The 19674-nt window shown below is 38.8% G+C and overlaps 1 protein-coding gene across 1 annotated transcript in view; it reads right to left on the bottom strand.

Annotated features, from left to right (window-relative positions):
• Window positions 1-16825: 16825 nt before the first annotated feature.
• elk1 (ETS transcription factor ELK1) overlaps window positions 16826-19674 on the bottom strand; it is a 34203-nt gene continuing 31354 nt past the window's right edge. Inside the window, exon 11 of the mRNA XM_044350489.1 lies at window positions 16826-18846. Within this exon, the coding sequence (XP_044206424.1) occupies window positions 18748-18846 (99 nt within the window). The 3' untranslated portion in view covers window positions 16826-18747. The remainder of the gene's footprint in view (window positions 18847-19674) is intronic.

The following is a 19674-nucleotide window of genomic DNA, read 5'->3' as shown; positions in this document are numbered from 1 at the left end:
TAATCCTCCAGTAAACAGAAACACTTTGTAATCTGACTTTCCACCTTAAACTCCAGCCTTCACACCTGCTCTGTGATACATGTATAATATTCCTGTAGTGATTCTATAATATCCTCATAATATTCTTACAGCGGGATTAAAGCGCTTCACAGCGACCTGAAAGAGTTTTTTTTTTTTTTTTTTTTAAACTGGCGGTTTTGGGAATAACACCGGGATAATCTTCCTGTGTGCGCTGGAGGACAGACGCCCATGTTCTCACCTTGCTCCTCCTGCCTGCAGCTCCTCCTGCTCCGCCGCTCCGAGCCGCAGCAGCGGGACGACAGGCCCGGGGGGGCGGGGGGGGGGACGGTCACACTGCAGCCCGGGGCTGGTGGTGGTGGGGGGGGGGGGGGGGGGGGGAGAGTCTCACAGAAGCCGGTAGAAACAGAGCAGCAGAGTCCGGTGAAAGCGGTTCCCGGTTCCGCAGTTTCTTCAGGTTTCTGATCCAGATGAGGGCGGACTGAGTTCTGCTGCTGCTGCCGCTTTTATCCGAAGCATCCCTGCCCTCCCTCTCTCTCCTGTCCTCTGTCAGGTCCGCAGCAGCTGACCCGGAGTCAGCCAATGGGGTTTATAGGCCACCGGGTGATGGACCAATCAGAGCTCGGATGCTGCACAGAGATGATGGAGGAGGGATGAAGGAAGGAAGGAGGAGGAGAGGGGGGGGGGGGGGGGGGGGGGGGGGGGATGCTACCATGACGTAATGCTCCAGATTCTCCTTATGACTCCATCTCTGTGATTCTCTTGTTATCTCTTTCTACTTCATTTCTTCTCTCAGCGTCTCGCTTCAGTCTGACAGCAAAAACAATAAAAACACAACCTCATATTCTCTGGAGAAAGTCTGAGAGATGTGACTTATCAGAAATAATCAATATTTAAAGAAAAACATGAAGTCGTGACAATAAATTTAAATGATCATGATACTGAGATCATGTCCTGATCATGTAGTTGCACATTCATCACACACGGCGAGTTTTTAAAAGACTGTTTCTAATAACTTTTAGATTAAATATGATAAATAAATAATACAACGAACAGCATTTATATTCTCTAGAGTTAAAGTAGATGATATTTACTGTCCGTCATAATTTTAGAAGATAAAAGTTAAAAAGCAAATGACTGAACATTTAATTAAAGACAAAAATATTAATGTCTGTTGTTTTTTTTTTAATGAAAATGATATAGAGTTTGTTTGGTATCATCACGTATCAGCTCTGCAGGTCGTTGTGGATATTTGGAGCGATGGTCAGCAGTGGAGACTTTTCATGTCTTAATGCTGAAAGTGTTTATTGGAAGCTCTCGGCCAAGTGGAGAACCAAAAACAGGAAACACCAGAGTGTTCTGCTCCGATGCCGTCTCTGAAGGTCCGAGTCCTCGTCTTCATCAGCCTACGATATGAAGAATTAGTCTGATTGGTTCACTAGTTTCTAAACAAGGGACTGCACTTCACCCCTGACCAGCCTCCTCTGATCTCGGTAACCATGGAGATGCTGATATACTCTCTATCAGAGAGGTTCCTGCCTTCCCCAAAACATCACAGACAGCTGGAGTCTCACGGAGAAGATATCTTCATCTCTGATGAAGAATTACAGTGTGACCTCAAGGGCCAAGCTTGACCCGAGGAAACCCGATCTGTAACCTCTGAAGATGTTTAAAGTGTTTTACTGATGACAAAATAAACAGAACTGTAATTAAATCCCCAAATATAGTTGTGAAAACCTGAAGAACTTTAATGCAATAAATAAATGAACAAGGTTGTGTTGATGTCAAATTTCAAAGTTACTCCAACTTTAATTAACAAAAAGTTACAAGTTTGAAGTTTGAAGTTAAAAGCAAAATGTGAAACCGTCTGAACTTCAGTTTTAATCAGTTTGTTTCCTTTAAACTTTGAGTTCTGGCGTCCGAACACTGAAGAGACGTGTTTGTAATGTGAGACGCCTGCTGACATCATCAGCCATGATGTCACAGTGATCCAGTAAATACCGGAGCCTGACTCAGCGTTACTGTCGGAGCGATGAAGAGACGAGGATGACCACGCTGAGGTGAAGAAGGGTGAGATCAGCTGAGAGGAAGGAGGAGGAGGAGGATGGTGGATCATAATAACAGTGATGATGATAATGATGATGAAGCAGAACAGCATGGTGATGATCAGGACGATGATGAGCATAATGAGAAAGATGATGATCAAAAATGATGATGATGAAGCTCAGTGTGTTGGTGGTTCTTGTCAGTGATGATGATGAAGAAGTTCAGTAAGTTAAAGGACGAGTTCACAGTGTTTCATGTGTCTTAAACCAACAGTCAGGAGCCCAAATGAACATTAAACCTGTTTTTCTTGCTGTAATCATTCCTCCTGTTCATACTGACCATTAGAAGATCCCTTCATAATGACCTTACAATGGAAGTGATGGAGGACAAAATCCACAGTCCTCCTTCTGTGCAAAAAATGTATTTCAAAGTTTATCTGAAGCTAATATGAAGCTTCAGCATCCAAATGAGTCAAATCAAGTAGATATTTTTCAACGTTACAGTCTTTTTAGTGCCAAAGTTCCTCTTTTTGTTACTATACTTCCACCTGCAGCTCAACAGGGAAACACTGTCCGAGGAAACACAAAGAGGGAATTTGATGCTAAAAAGACTGTAAATGTGTCAGATATCCACTTGATATGACTAACTCAGACTGCTGAAGCTGAATAGAAGCTTCACACAGACTTTTAAATGACTGTGTGGACACACTGTGGATTTTATCCTCCATCACTAACATTTAAAGCACATTTGAAGGATCTTTTAATATCCAGTATGAACAGGAGGAATGATTACAGCGAGGAAAACCTCTTTCACTGTTACTATGGACACCTGACTGCTGGTTTAACACACACTTGAATAACTGTGAACGTGTCCTTTAATATAGTGAATGATGGATTAAGGAGACTGGATGTTGTGTCATTCATTCCTATGAAGGTAAACCAAGAAGGTTTTTCAGGTTTTCTGTGTTTTTGGGTCCATAGAGTCAGTAGAGTCCTTCTCTGACTTCCTGTTGGTTCCCAACACACATGAATGACTTCACAAGGTTGTTGTCGGATGTTGCAGCTTCAGTTTATAAAGTAAAATGTCTCGTTCAAAAATAACTGATAGAAAAACAAGAGAGGTTGTTTAAGGATGACTGAGCTGAAAAATACGAGTTTGTTTTGCTCGAGGGAAGTAAAACATCATTCTGTTTTATCTGCAATGAAGAGCAGGAACACAGAACGCCACTAAGACGCCAAACATGTCTGTTCTGAACAAAACTCGCAAATCATGAAGGTAAGAACCACAAAACTGAACCAGTTGAAGTCTTGACATCAAGACTTCAGCAGAATAAAAGTAAAATCAAACATTTTCAGCAGTGAAGAACTCACTAATGAACTCTTACAGCAGTGCCTGACATCACAGCTTTTATGCTCAAGTTTAAGGACTTTGTATAAAGAAGGTTTCACGTCTGCAGTTAATACAGAAATGCTGTTTATTTGCAGAGTTCTGAGATTAATCATCATGTGATGCAGCTTTACTGGACCTGTGATGTGGTGGAAATGTGGTTAGTGAACCTCTGAGACTCGTTTTATTTCTATTGGATCAAATTCAGTTAAGAATCATTTCACTGCTGTTAATTCTCTAATGATTGTGGAGGGAAACGACCAGAGTGCATCATGTGATCCTGCAGTACCGAGCGTGACCACTGCGCCAAAATCACCTCACGACCTCGAGAGAGTCCAGTTGTGAGCCAATGAGAAGAGAGAAGAGACGCCAAACATCACACGCCACACAGTTCTGTAACATCTGTGTAAACATCTGCTGCAAGTCAAATAAAAATACAAGAAAGCTACAAAAAGTGAAATGTTCAAATATTACTGCAAATATTACTTGATCTTTTGTTAATAACATAAACATTTTAATATTAAACTAACACTAATTGTTAGTCAGCTAATGTGCTGTTAAAGATGAACTTGAGTTTGGTGTTTTTGTATTTGTCAATATGTTTTTTTACATTTCTATATATTATAATAGTAATTGTATATATGCTGTATGTGGTGGAAGTTTACTGAGAAGCTTCTCTGTTGGGTCGTTCATGACGTTCATAACTGTGTGTTTTCTGTCCTACAGCAGTAAAGAGAAGATGTGTCCTTGCAAAGAATCTTCTTATATTGTGTCACCAGGTCACCGGGTCACCAGGTCACCAGGTCACCGGGTCACCGGGTCAGTAGGTGGGAGGTTAAAGGGAATCAATGAGCCTCATGGAGGAACGTTTTTGTATTTTTATCCTAAAACGCTGACTTTTCTGTGCTTGTACAAATGTTCCAAGTCAGATTCATAAACTCTCTTAAAGGAGCTCTTAAGATTTCTCCTCTGCTCTTGGATTTTTTTTGTGCAACAACTCTGTCAAAGTCCCCCAACCAATAGAAGGCCTGGTTTAGTGTTGACCAATGAAATGATCTCTGCCGCCTTGCGAGCTTGTTCTCTTTACTTCTCAGAGCGTCCTGTGCAAGCACATAATTTGAGCAGAAACAGAGCACTATACACTAATTAAAACATACTTATGAATATTATATTCCATTTCTCCTAAGTCTGTTCCTCTTGCTGCCACTAATTTCTACAAACTGCACCTTTAAATCACTCGTATATGCATCTGAAGAACAAATCTATTCGTACGACTGCTTCTTGCAGGAGGAGATGATTCACTGTGAACATTAAACATCCTGTTTTGTTCACTTTGCTTCCTGAATCCAGAATAAATGTTTTCATATGAGACAACAGAGACCAGAGAGTTTTATTTTTATACATCACTGTAGATACAGTAACACCCTCCAACCCAAAGTTACAATAAAAAGTAAATAAAATCCAAAACATAAAAGACAAGATAAATTAAAGGTGTAAGCAGCGTTGTTCGGGACCTCGCACTCTGGCCCGTCGGGATCAGATCATTTTGCTTTTTAAAAATGAGGGATATTTCTTACAAGTGTAGTGTGCTTTTATTTTGAAAGTTTGATTGACATGTGTACTGTCAGGTGTGTAGAGACAATAAGTAACTGCAGCTGGATACAGAAAAATACTCATATATTTGAATGGAGAGTGTGAGCGAACCCACACCTTTTTGAACATTTACTGCTTCCACATAGTTTTAGATACAAACTTCATTTGAACTTTAAATGAGTCACGAGACTTTGACCTACAAATCTTGAATTTACATGTGTTTTCTATCTTTTATTGTTTTTGAGATATTAGAGTGTGAGTTTTAAAGTCTTTTCTTGCTCCTCCTGTGATTTTATAATGAGTGTGTATTGCGGAATGTTTCACAGCACTGAGGGAGTGACATCACCAGGAGCAGTTGGAGAGGAGGATTTTAGAGTACGCTTCTTGTGAAATATCCTCATAAATCCCATGACTTTGGCCAAATCTAACATTAAAAATCATATTTTAGTAGGAAATTTTGTGGTGAATCCATTGATACAGGTTTGAAAGTGGTCAGACTTATAGTTTAGACGTCAGAAGCCTCTGTTTGACACAAAGTTCATGCCCATTGATTGCCTCCCCATTGGTTTACATTGTAAGGTGTGATGTGGCACTCTCTTATAAAATCCAAACCGTTCGAGTTATTACAAAGTTTTTAACAAATTTTTTTCAGCACAGTGTCATAAGTCATCTATTAAAGTTTGAAGGAGATAGCATTTGTTCGGGGGCCAAAATTGGGGCAAAGTCTTATTTTGAAAGGCTAATTGCGGACTTCCTGTTGGATTAAGGTCAGGGGTGTCAGCGTATGATTTGTAGGTCTTGATGAGACGAATAATTGAGTTTTGGTTTGATCTCTCTACGACATTCCTACGGGCCGTGGCGGCCATTTTAGTTACATAGGTGGCGCTAGAGAGCACATTTTGGCAATTTTGAGGTTCATTTTTACATTTTATCAAATATTTCACCAGACCTGATGTTCGTGCCAAATTTGGTGAGTTTTTGAGCATGTTTAGAGGGTCAAATTAAGGGTTTAAGTGGCATAATAATAAACAAACAAACAAACAAAAGGGGGGCGGTCCCTAATAATTAAATACAATTACACAAACTGACATTTAAGAAAAAGGCATGTATTCATTTTAAAGGCAGTTTGAGTTGAAGACTCTCAGTCATCAGGTCGGGGTTGAGGAGGGTGAATCAAGGGCAACTGAAGACGTTTCACCTTTCATCCAATGAGCTTCTTCACTTCTGACAGGTATTTAACCTCTTTGTGGTCGTTATCAAGGTCACTGACAGAACTTCGTTTGGCTGTTGTAACGACAGTCACTGCAGTCGTCACGAGGCCAAATGTGAATAGTTATTAAATCTCCTGTGAAGGGATGAGAGGACGTTATCGTAGGTGGGGGGGGGGGGATAAGTGGTGACGGAGACCTCCTTTCTCTACTTTGACGTAGACGACCTCCTTCAAACCATCTGTCCTCCTCTTTGGATAAGGAGGACAGATGGTTTGAAACAGGAGTGAAGGAGGTCATCTGTGTCAAAATAGAGAAACTGTTTATTTAAGGTCTGACGTACAGGTGTAGAGAGAACAGCCCACTATGTTTATAATATGTTAATATGTTCTGTTTATTTGTTTCTAATTGATTCATTAAACAGTTTTAGGGTTGTATCTGAGGGCAGATGTCATCATTCCCATTTATAAATTACAGTAGCTTATGTTAACATTCATGAGGCAAAAAATGACTGGAAATGTAGACATTTAATTGATAACTTATGCGCAATAAACAGTGACCTGATTTATTTATAGTTGAAGCAAAGAACTGTAACTGACACAAATCTGTTCTGGTCAGTTTGGCTCAATTTATGTAGATTTGTTATGCAGTTTTGTTACAAGTCATATTTATCGTGGTTTAAATGAGTCAATGAGTGTCTCAATACACTTTACAGCAGTAAACAATGTTAAAACAATCGACAATTATTAAGAGAATCGAGGAGGGATGACACACACACACAAAAGGAGAATAATAATAAAAAAAAAGATAAATTTAAAAGTGGTCCACAGAAAAACACAGAAAAACATCTGAGGTAGCTCATCATGTGAAACATCACATCAACATTATCACATCGCTCAGTGTGGTGAAAGACTATGTCAGTGTTGTTAAGGCGGGTCATATGATCGTAAGAATAAGTATGTTTTGAGTCTAGATTAGATGATTATAAGAGGTAGGGAGTTCAGTAGGAGAACGCAGTAAGATATCCAGCATCATGTGATCGGAGTGCATGAGGGGGAGTATCAGGGGTGATGAGGTCAGGAAGATATGATGGTTTATAAACTAAGAGAAGCACCTTAAAATCAGATCTGGCTTGGATTGGGAGCCAGTGGAGGGAGATTAGGATTGGAGTGATACGGAGAGATCTGGCGGCAGCATTTTGCACAAGTTGTAATTTTTTAATAGTGCAGCTGGATAGACCAGAGAACAGGACGTTACAGTCATCCAGTCTAGTTGTTTACTGCAGATTTATGCAGAGTCGTGTAAAAGATCTGATGTTGACTATAAAAGCGGAAATATTTAGTTAACATGTGACTCCAGAACGACACATCGGAGCGTTTTCTAATCCAGCGTCTCTGTCAGCATTAACGGGTTTACAGGTGAAGGTTTGTTATAATTAACTAGTCACAAAAACCACCTGGTTATGTTTAGGGAAAGATGACGGTTCTTGGTTAAAATGATCACTTTGTTAACTGATCAATTAACAACTATTGTGTTTGTATCAAAGCCTGATGTATCTGATTCCTCCATTGTTGTTCCAGAAAACTATTGAAACACGTCAGTTTGTTAAGAAACGGCTCCAAAGATTAATAACAGCTGAATCAGCTGATAATCAATATGATCGCGACCAGAAAGACTTGATCAATACATCCATATCCATATTAGTTATAGTTATGTAAAGAAAGAGATTCAGCGAGGAGACAAAGTTTCATGCATGTTTTCAATGTTTTGAGAATAATTTTAATTCATTTATTAAAGAGTTTAATGATTATTTATTAGGGCAGATGTTGTTTCCTCTCATCAATAAGTGATTAGTTACTTATTTTAACTCTGATTGGATGAAAATGACAAACATAGACTGTGTAGATGTGATTGACAGGTCGTTCACAGATGATAAACAGAGACCTTATAATAAACTTCATTCCTGTTTGTGTTTAAGACGTTTAATTATCAGTTTGTTATTAGATGATACAAGCTTGTATTTATTGAGCCTTCATATTGTTTTCTACTGTAGATTTATAGACTAACTCCACTTAAAATAACATCTTCTTTCTTCTTGTTCCTTCAGTCGGATGTTTGATGCAGTTTCCATCAGCTGAAGGAGGAACGTTTCTGAGCACTAAATCTGATTTTTAGCAGGATTTGTGACATCACAACTAGTTTGGAGCCGATCGTGATCCAATATGCAACTTACACAAGTGTGATGTGGAGACTTGAAGCCTCCAGAGCAGAAACACTGAAGGAGGAAACATCTGGTGTCCAGCAGGAAAACCATATTTACAGATTCAGACTCTGGATTTTTAATGAGGGAGGAGGGAGAGACGATGTTTTAAGGTTTTTAAAGTTGTGATTAAATCTTATTTGTGGGGGAAAAAAACCATATCAGACACATATTATTGTTCAAAGCAGAGTATTTTTATGTCTTAATGCGCGTCTGAGAGGATCTTTATCTTCAGCTTTCATCAGTGGAAAAATGTTTCTGTTAAACGGACGGATTTGGAACACAAGCTGGTTATTTGCCGACGACTGCTGGAGAGTTTTTCAGCTCTGAAAGCTTTAATACCTGAAACTGTATCACTGCTACACACACACACACACACACGCACACACACACACACACACACACACACACACACACACACACACTCCTGACTGGGTATTAATGTTTACTTCAGTGTTAATCCAAACTAAGCTGGATTTCAGAGGCAGCAGGATTGTTTTCAGTTCAAACTGGGAAACTGTGTCTCTTTCTCTGTGTGTGTGTGTGTGTGTGTGTGTGTGTGTGTTGTCGGGGGGGCAGAAGTCAGGACAGTGAAATCACAGTCACAAGAAAAGAAATGAAGCTAAATTGTGGGATAATTTGAGAAAAGGTTTAACATCTCTCCGTTCTCCCAGGCCCCCTGAACTACACCTGCTGTAAAATATTAACCCCTCCCCCCCAATATCAATTAACCAATCACAGCTCTGAAACTGTAACTAGGCAAAGCATACACGATGAGGTGAAGAACTTTATAATTAATGAAGTTTAATCAACAAAAACAATCATTGTGGAGAAAATCAGTTTGTCGTTTGTAGTTTAATAATCTGCCACCAGATGTTACTAAAGATCCTGAACTGTACGGAGGCTCAATCCTGCCAAGAAAAAATAAAAAAAGATGAAATGTTAAGAAAAATAATAGAACATCTAAATTATAAGAGTGTGTAGTAGTTTTTTAGTCCTTTAATGCTGATTATCTGATAGTTTTGTGTGATATTTAGTTTACAGCAGCAGATACAGAACATAACGCTGCTTTAATATGTATCTGACTCAATAACATACAGCTGTAGTTGTTTTCATTGTTGTTATTATCTGACTTCTGTGTGGTTATTATGCTTTTATTGTTTTTACATTGATATTATGTGTTGTTACACTTTTTATTTATTTTATATTTTTATTCTATTTTATTTTTCTCTCGTTTTTATTTGCATTGTAAAGCACCTTGTTACTCTGGTTCTGAAAGGTGCTTTATAAATAAAGTTTACTTACTAGTTACTAACTTTAACACACCTGATATTTACTATACATGTCACCCAAACACTTTAAACTGTCTGCAGAGGAAAATTAAACTGTAAACTTTGTGGTAAAAATTAATTATTGTCTGTTTTGAGCTCATTTTAGACTTTAGTATTTGTTTTTATGATTATCTCTGCTCTTATTTTAGCCTTCATAACATTAACACCTGTTAATATCAGGCTTTGAGATTTATTGACAAGAAGAAAAATACAGAAAATCACCAGAATTATTCTTTAAATAAAAGATTAAAGGACGAGTTCACAATATTTCCAGTGTGTGTTAAACCAGCAGTCAGGTGTCTATAGTAACAGTGAAAGAGGTTTTCCTCGCTGTAATCATTCCTCCTGTTCATACTGGATATTAAAAGATCCTTCAAATGTGTTTTCAATGGAAGTGATGGAGGATAAAATCCACAGTGTGTCCACACAGTCATTTAAAAGTCTGTGTGAAGCTTCTATTCAGCTTCAGCAGTCTGAGTTAGTCATATCAAGTGGATATCTGACACATTTACAGTCTTTTTAGCATCAAATTCCCTCTTTGTGTTTCCTCGGACAGTGTTTCCCTGTTGAGCTGCAGGTGGAAGTATAGTAACAAAAAGAGGGACTTTGGCACTAAAAAGACTGTAACGTTGAAAGATATCTACTTGATTTGACTCATTTGGACGCTGAAGCTTCATATTAGCTTCAGATAAACTTTGAAATACATTTGGAACTTCATATTAGTTCATAATATTCACTGAAGAAACTTGCATTAGAGCTGGAGACACTCAGGTGAGTCAGTGATGAGACAGACCAGACTGTACAGAACAAAATAGTTTTATTACAGTCCTCCCCATGTGTGTGTGTGTGTGTGTGTGTGTTAGCTTGTAGCTTCACCTCGTAGAAAACAAGAGGAATCATCTGTAGAACATTTACACCAACAAAAAGTAAAGTCATGTCCATAAAAAATAGCTTTTCTTCTTGTTTTTTTTGTTTGTTTTTTGTTTCCAGTAAATACAGGTAGAACATGTAGAACTCAGTCTCAGAAAAATAAAGGCAGGCCCCGCCCCGTTACATCAATAAACTCCTCGGCCAATCACAGCCGCCGAGGAGGGGCGGGGGCCCTCGCGGGATTATGACAGCGACAATAGGCCACGGAAACAACACGTCATCATTAACAATCTTCAGCCATTGGTCAGGCCTCTCACATGTACAGAATATATTCATTTATATGTTCAGACGATATTTAGATTTCATCTTTGTACAGAAAACATCCTGCTGATAGAAAAGCTCTTTACAATTAGAAGAAAACTCTGGACAGGAAACAGCTGCTTCCCAGAGCTTTCTGTCTGATCCCCACACCGCTGCAAAGGATCATGGGACATTTTGAAGATTGTCAGGGCTTTCTGAAAAAACAAACTGATACTGACGGATATCTAAAGTTCGTTTGGATATTAAAAGGATTTGGCTGGTTTGGATCAAAACTAACAATGAACTGATCTACTAACAAGTATTGTGTGTGTATCAGAGCTGATGTATCCGATTCCTCTGTTGTTGTTCCAGAAACTATTAAAAACACGTCAGTGAGTCACACCGCTGCACTGGGTCACATGTTCCTTCATGATGAAGAGTTTGGTCACGTTAGTTTGTTTATAAACGGCTCCAAAGACTAATAACAGCGATCAGGTTTTCAGTCTCTGGACAGTATTTGTGATAGACTGTATAAAATATGGACGTAGTTACCGTGACGTCACCCGTTGGTTTCTGAAGAGCGGTTTTGAAGCTCAAAGCGAGCCACGTGACGCTGCCTAACTCCCGGCCAATCAAAAATGGGCAAAGAGGCGGGCCGAATGGCTGAAACAAGCCACCTAGCGGCTGGCGGACCTGTCACTCAAAGCAGCCATGTCCTTCATTATGCAGAACTTTACGCCTTAATAAAATTTAAACGGGTGAGTTATAAAAAAATTCACCCCCCGTACAGTTGTCATGAAAGAGGAAATTAGCTCCAGAGACCAAAACCGTTGTTTGTACCAGACTGTAAACATGTTTATTTCTGCTGTAAAGTTGATATTTTATGGGGATTGACTCGCTTTTGGAGCCTCAAGTGGTCGTTCAAGGAACTGCAGTTTTTGTCTTCATTTACAGCCGTGGAGGTTGCTGCTGGGGATCCAACAGGAAGTCAGTTCGTCTCTACTGAACAACATCCAGGTTAATTCTTTACAGTCAGAAGATGATTTTTTTGGCTTAACGCACCACTGAGCAACTCTCATAGGAATGAACAGGACGCCATCTTTGAGTCCCGTATCCAGTCCTCCTTAATGCATCCATGGTCCTCATGGACAGGTTTTAGGATTAGACCTCTTCCTCACACAGAACTACTCTCCTGAGACTGAAAACCTGATCACAGTTATTAGTCTTTGGAGCCGTTTCTAAACAAACTAACGTGACCAAACTCTTCATGATGAAGGAACATGTGACCCAGTGCAGCGATGTGACGTGTTTTTAATCATATATATCAGCTGATACACACACAATACTTATTAGTAGATCAGTTCATTGTTGGTTTGGATCCAAACATGAAGAAAAATATAGAAAATCAGCAGAATTGTCCTTTAAATTTTAGTGTTTTTTAGTTTGTTGTTTTTTACAGCGTTGACAGAGTTCAAATAAAAATATACTATATGGCCAAAAGTATGTGGACACCTTGAAGCAACTGATTATTTCAAGAACTTGTCAAATAAATTTAGAACTTTGAATAAAACTGACTTTTGGATTCTCCGCAGTAACAGCAGCCGTGTTGACGTCTGATTGGACAGAAAGCTCCAGATGTCAACAGATGTTTCCCCTCACCGGACTTTTACAAAGATCTACTTTTGTAAACGTCACGATCTCAAACATCAGTAAGTGGTCGGACCGGCAGCAGAAGGGGGCGAAACGCGAGCCGAGATCTGCGACATGAAATCATTTTTTTGGTCTTGCCTGTGCGTGAAACGTGCGAGAAGACTCGCACAGAAGTTTGTGTTTGTTTTTTTGCGGTTTGTGAGTGACAATCATTTATGAAACGAGACGCTGCGGCGCTGGATTAACGAGGATTATTAAGACGACTGTGAAAGATGATGTGCCGGTTTTAAATCTCCGTCGTCACGGCAACTTCCAAACTTCATCTCAGTGTCGATAATTCAGAAAACATGAAAGATTTTAATGTGCTTCTGCTGAATCATGTTTAACTGCAGAAGTTTTTACATTTTACAGGGAAATTTTCATATTTTGTGACTAATAATATTTGTAATTCAGTCGTTTTGTTTCATGGAAAATTTACACATTTTATTATAATAAAAACGGAAACACTGAAGTTTTAGTGTGTGGTATCTGAGCAAAGAGCTGATCAATTATTCAATATTATTGTTTATAAAGTTTCCTCTTGAATTCATATTGTGATGATGTCATCGCAACATTTTATATATTTTTCCATAAAGTTTCTAAAACTAAATTTCTAAATCAATCATTCTGAACAAGAATGATTAATAGAGCTGCAACAATGAGTTGATCAATCGATTATTTGCCAACAATTTTGATGATCGATTGATCGTTTGGTGTCATTTTATAAGAAAAAAACGTCTAAATTCTCTGATTCAGCTTCTTAAATGTGAATATATTCTGTTTTTTTTAGTCTTTATGACAGTAAACTGAATATTTTGGAGTTGTGGACATTTGAGGGACGTCGTCACCGTTTTACAGATCAAACCGCTAATCGATCAATTGAGAAAAGAATCACCAGATTAATCAATCATTAGTTGCAGCTCTAATTATTTAAATGTGTCGTCAGAGACGTTAATGTAACGTTAATATTTCTGGTTATTATCAGATCATTGTGGGAAATGTTTCAAATCAATAATCAGGATTGATTCATGGTGACACATTTAATTGATCAGATAAACCAGATTCATTTATTTCCTATAAAAATACGTTCATACTGATATCATGATCTTTACATGTTACATATATATGTTAATGTATATTAATGGAAAGTATCCTGATCAATACTCTGATCATGTTTTCAGTCATTAATCAGCAGCAACATGTTTGTGCTGTTTAACGTGACACATCATTTTTTACAGCGTACTTCCAGCAACAACTAAAAAAACTGACATTTCGCTCAAAACGGCGCCTCGAGTCGAGTGGCGGCGGGCAGGTTTTATAAAACGGGAGTGTGGACATTACCCAGAATGCAACGCTGTTCAACCTAATGAATATAAAAACATTCTTCATGTTCTGCTGGTGAGAGAAACGTTAGCTTGACGTTAAAAGATGCGGAAACCGTCGTCCGAAGCGCGTAAAGTTAACTGAAGTTCACCGTAAATGGCTTGTTTGTTCATCACACATGCTGAAAGATGCACAGCCACGATTTACTTTTTACTTTTCTTTAATATAAAAACGATGAAGATGCATCTTTCTTCTGCTGCTGCAGCTCTAAAATCTTTAAGGCTTCGTCGCTCTTTAAACTTTATATATATATATATATATGTATATATACACTCAATATAAACCACGTCGTCATCTGATAGAAAAATAGAGTCATGCTGTAAAAGGAGAGAACAGTCGAACACGATGGCTTGGTGCTGCGTTCACGTCACTGCTGAGGGCTGGGAAATCACACCGCCGGGAACTGATCAGAAGCTCAATTCACACTGAAGTTATCTGATTTTATATTAACAATAATTATGATGCTATATTCTAATTAGGCGTCTCCTCTTACACTTTTTAATACATTTAAAGAATAATAACCAGATTCAGGCTCTGATGGTTGGTTAAATACCAGGATTCTCATGTTAATTTAAATGTCAAACATCATAAACTGCAGATTATATCAGCTGTAGATCATTAAAAAATAATTCAAATAAGTGCTGGAAAATGACGTCTCCAAAGATCATCTATTGTCTGACTGACTCATCACTCTGTCGGTCTTTCCGAGCAGCAAACAGACACAATCTTCTCTAACTTTTGTGTCCCTCTAATGTTTATGTTTTGTCATGTTTAAAACCATTTTAAACAGTTTTCCAGAGAGCTGAAACTCACTATAAAGCTCCGTAAAGCCGAGGAAAGCTGCAGAGTCTCTGATAATTCATTTAAACATTATTATAAAAATATCTAACAGCTGTTTTTAAGTGTCAGTTTCATAAAATTTGAGGAGAAAAAAAAGAGATTTTGACCAACGTGGTGAGAAAAATAATCAGACCTGCTTCAGTTTAACTGAATAAAAGCTTCAGTCAGTTCCTGATGGTCCAGCTGTGTGTGTGTGTGTGTGTGTGTGTGTGTGTGTGTGTGTGTCAGCAGCCGTCGTCGTCACACACACACAGAGCATAGAAACACGTTAACAGCGTCATCACAGGGAGCTTCAGCTGCTCCGACAGCGACATCAGCAACGACATTAAACCTGCAGGTCAGCAAAAAACAGTCGGGGTGTCAGGTTACCGTGGCAACCACAGAGCTCTGCTAGCATCACAAACAACAACAACAACAACAACAACAATAACAATAATAACAACAGTCTCTTTACAGAACCGTAACATGTCAGTTTGTGTCCTCGGACGCTCTGACGGCTCAGCCTCACTTTGGATTTGTTGCAAAATACAAAAACAAAACAAAACAAAACAAATAAACAGAAACTTGGTGGTTTGTAGAAAACTGCATCTGTTGTTGGGTTTTTTATCATTTCTGCAGTTTCTGATGTTGCCACAAGTCGCCTTCACAGTAGTAACTTTTGTGCAGTTTTTCTGAAATGTTTCATCGTCAGCAGGAGAAAAAAACTGCAAAACAGAAAATTACAAAACGATTCTGGGAGAAAAAAAACAAACAAACAAAAACAAACAAAAACAAACCAAACCAGGAGCAGCAACAGTTGAGTCGTACTGGTTCCCAGTCAGACCACTAACAAACCTGCTGCTGGTTTAAAGGAAAAGCTGCTCAAAACAAATATTGATCTCATTTATGTTTCTTCTCTTATCGAGTTAATTGATCAATAAAATCTATTCATGACGTTAATTTTAAAGCTTCCTTTACTTTTAATGCCTGAAACCGTTGAACAGGAAGATAAATCTGAAAGATGCAGGTTTGTAAAACAACCGTTTAAGAACCTCGAAACAAAGACGCAGCTGCAATAATCAGTCAATCAGCAGATCAATAGAAATGGATCGCCTGTTTTTGATCAAATAATCGTTTTTAAGAAGAAAAAAATAGTTTTGTGATGATGTCATCGCCTCATTTTATAATTTTTCCATAAAATTTCTAAAACTAAATTTCTAAATAAATCTGAACAAGAATTATTTATAAAGCTGCAACAATCAGTTGATTGATCGATTATTCGCCGACAATTCTGATGATCGATTGATCGTTTGGTGTCTAAATTCTCTGATTCCAGATTCTTAAATGTGAATATTTCTGGTTTCTTTCGTCTCTGTGACTGAAGATCTTTGTGGACAAAACAAAACATTTGAAGACGTCATGTTGGACTTTGAGAAACACTGATCGACATCTTTCACTATTTTCTGACATTTTATGGACCAAACAACTAATCGATTAATCAATAATGAATATAAGTGTATTATAACTGATAGTTGCAGCCATAAATCAAACGATCGTTTAAGTTGTTTTTTACACAAAAATTCAGCAGCTTTCAAAATGTCCAAAATGTTCAACATGTTGTGGTTTTAATCCTCTTCTATGATAATAAACTGATTATTTTGGGGTTTTGGACTGTTGGTTGTTTGGATCAGTGGTGGAAAGTAACTGAGTATCTACTCCACTACATTTATTTAACAGCTTTAGTTACTTTCCAGATTTTTATTACAATAAAACCATGTGATCTGTTTATATCTCCACACTGAAGAACGACAGCATTAAAACTCTCTAACGTTTATCTATAAACACCTGTTATAATAATATAACAGCCGGTCTGCATAACCAGTACTGTTACTTTAATATTTGAAGTACATTTTTGCTGATAATACTTCAATAACATTTTGACTTCATGACTTTTCCTTGTAAAGGAGTATTTGTAGATGACAGTGTTTCTACTTGTATTAAATAAAGGATCTGGATGTTTCTGGGTAGAAATGACCACTAACAGAGGAAACTATTGTGAGATTAATGGATAATAAAAACAACGGTTCAGGTCGCCGTCGCCTCTCAGTTTGAGTCCCGGCAGGAAGGATTCAAATCTAACAACAGATGATTAGTCGAGAGGAAACTTGTGGCAACATCACCGCAGACCGACAGCACGACGACAGCGACGACAACGATGAGGCTTTCAGGAACCAATCAGAGAACAGATCCCTCCAGCCAGAGGTGCTCCATCAAAAAACACACATCTGGAATGAATTCAGATATCTATGAAACCAGTTACTTGTCAAATACAACAAACTATTTCTTTCAACATTTTTGTTGTTTTTTTTTTAAAGCCAAAAGGAATGTGACCACGTCCTCCATAAAACCTTGAAAAACACCAAAAACACCGTCTGTTAAAGTTTAAACTCGTCACTTTCTTCTACTTCAAAGACTCTTTTAGAAAATATACAATCTGTAACACGTCGATGCTTTTATAGAGAAATAACTTGGCTGAGTAAAAGCTCCCGACCAGGGCTAAAAATCTGCATCATCATCATCATCATCATCATCCCTCCTGTGATTAGTCAGTTCAAAATGATGCTGAGGAGTTCAGTCAATAACAGGCCATGCATATAACTGGAGAAAGGCGCGGCCTTTTAAAAAGCGGCCAATAAGAGCGAAGCAAAAAAAAAAAAACTCCCTAAATGGCTCTAAAAGTCATTTCTGAAGGAGTTTTTTTTTTTAAATCCAGCAGATGTGAGTTTACAAAATGACAAACAAGAGAAAGTCATCGGGGGAGTGCTGCAATCAACACACACGCCCGTTAACGGTCGAGGAGCCGCGGCAACGACCGCCGTCCGTAAAAACAGTCAAGAAACATCTGAAGAGGAAGGAGCAGGAACTGAAATAAATAAACACTTTCTTTAAAAAAAAAAAAAAAAAAGATCCAACGAGAAACATTTGAGATTAAATCAGCGGTTTCCCCGTCGAACGTCCTCATGAATATTTAATGAGCAGGAGGCGGAGCTGCAGCGATTCATGAAGATTAAAATGTTCTTTTCAGGAAACATGTCGCGTCCTTCAGGTCCTCAGACAATCAGATGATCGATTAGAAAATTAAAAGTTCTGATATTAAATGTTTATTATTTCCTCATTTCTCCAGTAAAAACACACGATTTGGTTCCAGTTTGCTGCTTTTTCTCTGTTCGGTCTCCCTGTAAACTGAATCTCTTTGTGTTGTTTTTTTTCAAACCCGACTGTAATCAGACAACTACAAAGATATTTGTTGTCGTTTTTCACAGTTTACACACCGACATTTACATCAAACAATCGTTGTTGGTTTCAGCCCTCAGTAGCAGAAGAAAAAAACGTTTTTCGCTGTCGGCTTCTCGTGATGCGTTCAAGTCAAGAGAATCTGTCCGGTTTTATAGCCAACTGGCGCCAAAACCTCATCGTAGCAACAACAACAGAGAGAGCAGCTCTCCGCAAAATATTCTGTCAGTGTATCAGCGAAGGTGATCGACATCTCCGACATTCACCAAACTGTGATTCCTGTCTGGTTTTTTTGGACGATGATGATTCTCCACCAGTGAAAGGCTCCCGTAAAAAACCCCTCAGATTTCCCAGTCTTACCAGTCAGGCCACGGCGGTGCCCCCCCCCCAAAAAAACTATGTGGTTCCTGGTTTGAGTGGAGAGTTTGAGAGTCAGTGCAGGCAGGTCCAGTTCTCTTTCCAGCCCTCCCCCAAGGAGGAGGTGAGTGAAGGGGGACCGTCAGGCGAGGCTGTGTCCAGTGGAGGAGCTGTGCGAGGCGGGTAAGGGAGCTCAGGGTTTCTGGGGGCCGGGGGACAGGACCACCGGGGTGGAGAGACCGTCAACGCTCAGGGCCGGGATGTGGATCTGATTACTGCCGTTAGTGGGGAACTAAAGAGAGACAAGAGAGAGAAGGAGTTAAGTTAAGTTTATTTATAAAGCACCTTTCACAAACACCAAGTGCTTCACAGTCAAAGAAATAAAATCAAACGCATCAAAATAAATAAAACAAAAGACACCAGATAGAAATATACAAGGAGAGAGCAGATCAAATAGACTAATTAAGAGACAGAATAGCACAAACTATCCAAACGCCTGTCTAAACAGGCTGCTTTTAGCTGCTTTTAGAGGCTCTAATGTTCCAAAGCTTAGCGGTTGCCGACTGGAAAGCATGATCACCCCGGTCTTAAAATGTGTACGAAGCACACTTAGAAAGTCCTGGGTGGAGGATCTAAGAGCTCGGCTGGTGGTGTAGGGGTGCAGAAGGTCCGTAATGTGGAGCCATGTAGGGCTCTATGAGTGAGCACCAACATTTTAAAATGAATTCTAAAATTGACTGGAAGCCAGTGCAGTGAGGTTAAAATAGGAGTCGTATGTGACCATCTAGCGTCTTAACGTGTGCTTCAAAACTCATTGATCGGTCAAAAATTACACCAAGATTACGCAAGGAAGGCTGAGAAGATGAGGATACGGTACCGAGGTTCTGTCTGATTGGTGACTGAAGATTATCAGGGCCAAAGATCAGGACTTCAGTTTTATCTGCAGAAAATTATTTGCCGTCCAATTCTTAATTGCATTTAAACAGCTGTTAAGTTTAGAGGATGTCATCAGCGTAGAGATGGTAGGAGATGTTCTTGAAACTGCTGATGATTTGTCCCAGTGGCAGCATGTATATGGAGAATAAAATGGGTCCCAGGATTGATCCCTGAGGGACACCAC

Source organism: Thunnus albacares, chromosome 5 (assembly GCF_914725855.1).
Source record: "Thunnus albacares chromosome 5, fThuAlb1.1, whole genome shotgun sequence".
In the NCBI taxonomy this organism is placed as follows: domain Eukaryota; kingdom Metazoa; phylum Chordata; class Actinopteri; order Scombriformes; family Scombridae; genus Thunnus; species Thunnus albacares.
Note: the sequence above shows the minus strand (reverse complement) of the source record. Positions and strands in the feature narration are given on the sequence as shown.